This window comes from Phaseolus vulgaris, unplaced genomic scaffold (genome assembly GCF_000499845.2).
Source record: "Phaseolus vulgaris cultivar G19833 unplaced genomic scaffold, P. vulgaris v2.0 scaffold_15, whole genome shotgun sequence".
Classification (NCBI taxonomy): domain Eukaryota; kingdom Viridiplantae; phylum Streptophyta; class Magnoliopsida; order Fabales; family Fabaceae; genus Phaseolus; species Phaseolus vulgaris.
The window spans coordinates 242,849-250,551 of record NW_027174084.1 but is presented as its reverse complement, the minus strand read 5'-3'; the positions used below and the strand labels follow the sequence as shown (position 1 = coordinate 250,551).

General features: G+C 35.6%; 1 protein-coding gene across 1 annotated transcript; it reads right to left on the bottom strand.

Moving 5' to 3' along the window:
• Positions 1 to 4,381: 4,381 nt before the first annotated feature.
• LOC137816988 (uncharacterized) lies at positions 4,382 to 6,026 on the bottom strand. The gene has a single exon (XM_068620179.1). It carries the CDS (start codon positions 5,409 to 5,411, stop codon positions 4,497 to 4,499), a length of 915 nt encoding a protein of 304 aa, XP_068476280.1. The 5' UTR covers positions 5,412 to 6,026; the 3' UTR covers positions 4,382 to 4,496.
• Positions 6,027 to 7,703: the final 1,677 nt, after the last annotated feature.

Sequence of the window (7,703 nt, the reverse complement as noted above, 5' to 3'; positions counted from 1 at the left end):
GGGAGTCAACCTACATTATTTACTGTTTTTAATCTCTACTTTATTTTCTTGCACAACTATCTCAATCCCTTTTTTCTTTATTGTTATTGCTAACTTTTCTTGTTCGTAGATAGATTTTGAACACTAATTTACTGATTTCATTATTGGATTTGTTAGGAGACGACTTAGGGTCATCTGACCAAAATTATACTATCATCTCTCTAGCGTTAGAAGTTCTATGCTGGAATATTTTAATTTGACTACTAAACAACAACTATCACCCCTTTTACATCATGGTAGGAAAGAAGACATTTATCACATGCCAAGGCATCTGCCTCTCAGTAGATATAGCTCTCCAAAACACTACGTTCACAATTCCATATACATTCTCCCAATTGAAGGAGCAAATGTTATTTTAGGGATTGAATGGTTGTGCACCTTGGGCTTTATTACAACAAACTTCTTTATTCCCAACATAGCCTTCAACCACCTAAATCAGCATATCACCCTAAAAGCCACAAAAGCAATTAAGAAGTGGCGTCAGTACTTATTAGGCACTTCATTCACCATTTACACAAACCAAAAAAGCCTCAAGCCTTTCATCCTAAACAATTTAAACACGAGAACAACAAAAATGGATAACTACAAGGGTATGACTTTGAGATAGTGTACAAACCTAGCAAAACCATTACAATGGTTGATGCCCTCTCACGCCAGGAATCCTCGCCAAAGTCGTTGTTATTCGCCATCTCTTTCCCCATGCCCACAGTCTTCCAAGAGCTCCAACAATATTACTCTATCGTTGATGGCTTCCACATAATTCAATAGCACAGTCAGAACTAACCATCACAGTCATTGTTCCATATCTGTAAATGAATACTATTCTTTCGCAACCAATTTTTTCTCCTAAATGCAAAGAGTTTCCGCCAACAAATTCTCAGCGAATGTAAAAAATCTCCCACAGCAAGGCATTCATGTCTAAAACCCACAATGGTAAGAGCCGCAACCTCCTTTTATTGGCCAAGATGGACCCATGACGTGAAGACCTTCATTCAACACTGCTCCATGTGCCAATGCAGAAAGTTCTCGCCAAAAGAACCCAACGGGTTAATCCAACCGCTGCCAACACCAACCCAAGTTTGGGAAGATTTAACCATGGATTTCATCACCCACTTACCTTCCTCAACAAGGCACACAATAATATGGGTCATATGTGACTTCCTCACAAAATAAGCTCACTTTCTCGTGCTTCCAACTCACTACACAACTCAAAGCATTGCTCGCATATTCTCCAGTGAAATTTGCCACCTTCATGGAGTTCCCAAATCCATAATTTCTGATTGCGATCCCATCTTCATTAAAAATTTCTGGCAAAACCTATTTCAAGCACAGGGAACAACTCTCAAGTTCAGCTCATCATACCAACCAGACAGATGGTCAGATAAAAGTTTTAAATAGGGTATTAGAAACGTATATGCGTTGGTTTACTAGTGACCACCCCAACTCCTTGTATCAATTCCTCCATCTCGTGGAACTATGGTAGAATACATCGCACCACTCTGCCATCAGAACATCTCCCTTCACAGCGCTCTACGACCGTCCACCACCATTCACCTTAGACTTACTCCACACCCCGCGAATTTTTATTATACTTATTAATAATAATAAGTATAAATTATATTAATAATAATAAGTATAATAAAAATCATAATATATGACCAAAAAATTTGTTTGGTCTAATGATTAATGTTTCTTTGGTCACTGAAAGGACTTGACTTCATATTGGTTAATCATCCATTAAGCTCGCGCCACGCAACTCTGAACCTTATCAAATAGATTAGTTGGAAGAAAGAAAAAGATTGTCTATAGTGGGTACTTTCGTATTTATAAGTATTTATAAATCTCCATGCGAAGAAGTGGATTGATGGGAGCGCTTTAATTTCCTAAAAAATGTCAAACCTATTTTTTTCACTTTCTATATGTTACGTTTGCTTAAGAAAATAACACCAATAATATATACAAAATTATTTGGTTGAACATAGAGTGAAAGAAAAAAAAAGGGAAAATATTGAATTATAAATATAAAAAATCAGTTTTGTGTACTCTTAGAAGTTCAAAATTCTTTTTTCTGTGTCTTTCACACACGAAACATATCACAAAGAGTCTGGATAAATGTGAAACATTTTTTAAGAGTTGAATTTTAAATCCTTAAATTTAATTAGTTTTGGAGTGAATTTTATAACTTAAAATAGAATAAAAGAGATATATGTTGGTATCATCAACATCTTTATTTTATAAAAAATAATTAAGATTTTCTTAACTACTGAACCTAAATAGAGCTTGAGTTTTATGTAATCTTATTTCTGGACGGGTCATCGTTGAAAAAATTATCAAGCAGGATGTAGATGGGAAAATAATTTATAAAATTTAGGTTTCTAAAATACCCATATCAAGCGAAAAGAAAAAGAAAAAGAAAAAATGAAAACATAAAAGATTATGAAATGGAAGTAATTACGTGTTATTTTGGACTTGATAAAGAGGTGAAGTGTTGGGAATGTTTTAAATAGCAAGGGGATGCACCTTTTAGTGTAAGATTCTGTTTAATTAGCTTCATCCTTTTAATAGCCCTTTTTTATAATTAAAACAATTTAATTTGAATGTGTTATTTCTAATACTTTATAAAATGATTTATAAACAATTGATTATGTAAAATTCATAATAACTAATCAGAATCTTGGATAAGGCCCATTAAGGGCCTTGGTATTGGGTGTACTTACGTTACACTGTCAAAGTGGGGTAGGGTTGCCAAAAAATTAGTGACAATTATCAAAGTCATGAATAAATATCTAGTACTAAAACATGGCTTGTTTTATTCTTTAATAACTAAAGTAATGAATATGGTTATACTTTAATTTCTTGAATTTTTTCTGAATGATTCAATAGTGCAATCTGTGATAAAAAAAAGTTATTAGGCTTATTGGGACTAAGTTGTGATTATTTTATCCTGAATGCAATGGGAAGAGGAAGGTTATAACTTGTAAGCAATGAAGAAATATAAGTTTGATAACATGTTGGTCTGCATCACACATCCTATATCTGGAAAACACGTCCACAAAATTGCAAGTTGTGATGATGATAAGAGAAGAATAATTGGAAGATGATGAAAATAAATGAACAGCACACTTTGTAGAAACAAACAAATTCCATTATATTTTTGTTGGCCTGTTTTAATATTTATGATTCATTGAAGGCTTATCATGAATGTGAATTCTAGTGAATTAATGGAGTGGAGCCATGGAATTGACTCTTACCCAGGAACCCAGGACCACGCCACTGGGGCACCCTATTTTCACATGCAACAACTCAATTTTCCAGCTATTATAGAATGAATGACCCATTATTTTATTCCCAAATTCAAATCCACCAAGTTTCTCTCTTCCACTGTATTGTTATTGTTCAAATTTTGAAAATTTTGCAGTTTAAATTTGAAAGAAGGTTTGTGTTGTGTGTGTGTTTGAGAGTGAGGGAACTTTCGGCTGAATCGCGTGACAACAGCGACATCACTTGTTGTTTAGGTAAAAGTTGGTAGACACCATAACCCATTCGCGACACTCACCGTTTTCAACTTCCTCATTTCATGCTTCATCAAGACACCCTCGTGGGGTGCCCATTAAATCCTCTACAATCTATTCAATGCCTTCTTTTTTTCATCTGTTGCATTGATCCAATAATTTCTTTAAAGGGGTATCAGAGATTTTAAAAAATGAAGAAAAGGCAACAACTTTTTCTTGGGTTACAGTGAAATTCTTTACTTGTACCATGTTCAATGAGCTCTGGAAGCGATTCCAAGTTCATTATCTGTAAACCACTCTCCTAAACGCGTTAGCATTAAGCATTGACTTTTGAGCACAGTTGAGAATATTGTTTTAGAACTATATGCATGTGAAATCTACCTTGGAAGTTTCTAATGTTTATACCTTAACCTTTAAAATTTAGGAAGACAGTGATGCAAATGGTTGGTAATTTGGATAGAGTTAAGCAAGTGGCATATAAAACAAAGGACACAGCTAGGCGCATATGAAGGGATTGAGTATAAGTATATGATAGCAGAGGGAGAAATGATTATGGAAAATTCTAAAAAGAAAAGAATGAATCATTGACACCACAGAATTAAGAAATTGGTAGCAAAGAAGCATCATTGGCATGATTGATTAACCGGCTAAAGCCACAGCAAAGATGGGAATAATGGACAAAAGCAACATTGCCCCACTGAGTCCTTTGCAAGATGACCATCTTGAAGCCATGTCAGTCTGCATTCTATTTGCTGCCACACCATGCGCAAATTTGCATCATATTGACCACACCAATCATTTCAAACCACACAACAAAAGGGGTCTACCAGTTACCAAAAGCTTTGTAAAAATTTAAAATTAGCAGTCATTTAGAAAAATTAATGTAACATCATATGATAAAGGAAAAAAAATAAATAACAGAGGCCTAGTTGTATGGAACAAAAACTAATGCACAATGGATGTCTTTTCAAGTGGTCTCAATGCTGTAGGTGAAGATGCCAACGGGAGAATCTGAGATGAACCTGAAGGAAACTGGGGTAGATATTGCTGAAGCTGTTTGGATTCTGTTGTGTCTTTGGTGTGAATAATCCTAAGAAAGGACCCATCACTGAAATCTGTGGCCATGGTTTCCTGAGGGGAATCTTTAACCCCACATTCTTGTACATTCTCTGTAGCCTTTCTCCGAGCCTCTTCCATCAATCTTCTTTGCAATTTCTCTTCTGCGTCCCTCAGAAACTTGAATTTCGGAGGTGGAGAGGATCTAAATCTGTTGTAATCTAATTCAGCAGACGATTCAAAGAGAGGGTTGAATCCTTGATGCTTGTAAGAATGAAGAGGGTCCAAAGCCAAAGGACACTTCAAAGGAGAGGAAGCCAAGGGGGTGAGAAAAGGGGTGTCAATTGTCAACATAATATCACTGAGGCTCCTTGTTCTTGACCCCTTTCGGCTCCTATCACCCCTAGATTTACCATCTTCAGACTCCAAATCTTCCTTGGTTTCCTCCTTGATGGGGAAGAGAAACCTTGGTGGACCAGCCAGATTGTGCAGCCTCATCAACTCTGACTCCACACCCTCTTCTCCAAAGGACTTGTGCAGCAAATCCAGCTCCATCTCTGGTTCATGAATGGTGCTCTCTATGTCCCGCACAACCCCTCCAGCGTTGGCACCATGCAAGCTGCAAGGGGTCTTCCAACACCCCCAATAGAACACCCCCTTTGCGTAATTGCCATGATCCATCCCAATATCCATCTGTGCCCTTCTCTTCTTCCACCATAAGAAATAGTAAAGCTGAGCACACAGAGCAAGCAGAAGACACCCAAACACAAGACTCAAAGCAACACTCAACCCACCGAAAGACATGACCCCTTTACAAGGGAATCAATCTCACACCTTCATATCAAGCCACCAGTGGAACCATTAAGTGAGGAGAAGTAAAAACTAATAATCAAGGCCCTAACTTTTCGGTGGTGGTTGAAAGGTATCGATGTTTTCGCAGTTATTAAGGAAGAAACTGCTGTCGGAAGGACGCTACGCTGTCTAGATTGTTAGTTTGGCTAAAAAACTGTGCCACAGTGGACCATGCAGTTTCTGGGAAAGGAGTGTCCTTCCATTTATGAAGGTCACGTTGTAAAGACAATACTCTAATTTGGGTACCCAAAACACACGCCTAACTACCCTAGTGGAAATTGTTCTTGGAAGCCCAAAATCTTAACACAAGTCTTACCACTACCTTATCTCCCAAGTTTACCACTCATGACATCATTTGATCGTGTGTGTCTGAGTTCCATCGACCACAACGTGGATTCCAGAGACACAGATCCAACGTTAAAACTAATGCGCAGCCAAAAGCAAAGTTTCTAAGCTTCAAACACGTCTACGGAACTGAAATTAAATTAAATTTTGGTAGACAAAGAGAGAGAGAGAGAAAAAAAAAAGCTTAAAAGGAGCGGTTTGGTTGAGTAATGTGGGCTGAAAGAAAGAGTAATAGATGTGACATAATGGGCTTTATGTATGCGTGCGCGTCACCTGTGATTTCTGCTCTCTTCTCACCCACCAACATCATACTAACAATTTCAATTTCACTATCTTATAAAACGAAATTAATTTTTTTATGGTTAAATTTTAGATCAAGTGTTTTTCATATGAAATTATTAGAATGAGTGTTTCTACATATAATATAGAGAAAAAAAAAACATATTTAGATCCATCAAAGACTTTGTTGCCACCACCTCAAAACATTTTTTTTATTTTTAATCAACAAATTTTAATGCACCATCGCCACGACCTGGTACACAGAAAAATGTGACACTCCATGTACAGCTAGACTACATTACACACACAAGTTATTTAATACTTTAAGAATTTAATTCAGCACACTAAATGTTTCTCATGGTTATGCTCCTTCCATGAATCAATGCCTTTTTCAAAATTGTTGTCTCGGATTTTAAGCAAGGATCATTATCATAGTTTAACAATTTGATTTTGTGACGAAAAAAAATGAGTTTATTAAGGAAGTTTTTGGGTGCATTTGTGTGAAAATATTTGTAAAAAAGCAAGAATAAAGGGATTTTGTAGCTGTAGAGAAAGTCCAAGAAAACACATAATTTTAGAGCGTAGTCTAGAAAGGTTATAGATAGTGGGAGGTCATGTGTAGGTCATCCATCTCCTAACACATGTCGTAGGTGTCCTTAGAAATATAGAAAATGAGTGTGGTAGGGAAGCACTAGGAGAAAGTCCAACCAAAAAACTACAACTTATGATCCATTTCAAAAACCAATTATTCAAACTCTACAAACTTTTTAAGTAATTTATTTGACCAAACTACCTATTTAACAGCTATAGTAAGATTATTTTTCTTATAAAATAAATAACAAAATAAGTCATAAAATATCTCGACCTCATAAAATCGGTTTATAAGGTGAAGTTTACGTCCACCGTAAGATATTTGATAATATATTATAAATTAAATGAATCTCATAAAACTAATTTATGAAATATGGTTTGCCTCCAAAATTTTGAGTTGTGATTAATGTTAGATCCTCGGTAAGTAACCTAGTAGGTGAATTTTGGACCTTGTCAATGGCCGCCCACGACACAAGGGTTCAAAAGCTACCCTTCTTCACACGTTTGACGTATGAATGGGTTGGTTCATCTCTGTTCAATTGCAAAACAAATCACAGACCCTAGCATGTTTTTCTTTCTCTTTTTCTAGTCAGCAAAACATGCTTCAAAACAAAAGACTGAGAATTTGACTGGCTGCACTTGAACAAGTCAAATTTAAATCCTTTCAAATTTTCAACAAAAGTAGAATTAAAAAGACTAAAAAAAATTGTGAATGTAATCATGGCATTTTACCAGTAATTAAGCTAGATTTACATAAAGTTTACGTTATTTATCTGGTTAACGCTCCTCCATTGCCACCTATGTATCCGTTACACAGAGCGCGTCTTACCTAAGAGAGAGTAAAAAAGTGAAAGAGTATAAAACATACACTTCACACTCCAATAAATTAATATTTTAATTATATTTAATTTAAAATATTATTATATTATTATAATTGTCAAGAATATTTGTTTTACTTTTTTGAATGTTAAAGAAATATTTCAAAAGAAAAAAAAAGGTAGAATATCGGACTTTCCAAACACAAAATTT

Excerpts from the sequence above, each read along its gene's own strand:
- LOC137816988 (XM_068620179.1), bottom strand. The coding sequence starts at position 5,411 with ATGTCTTTCGGTGGGTTGAGTGTTGCTTTGAGTCTTGTGTTTGGGTGT.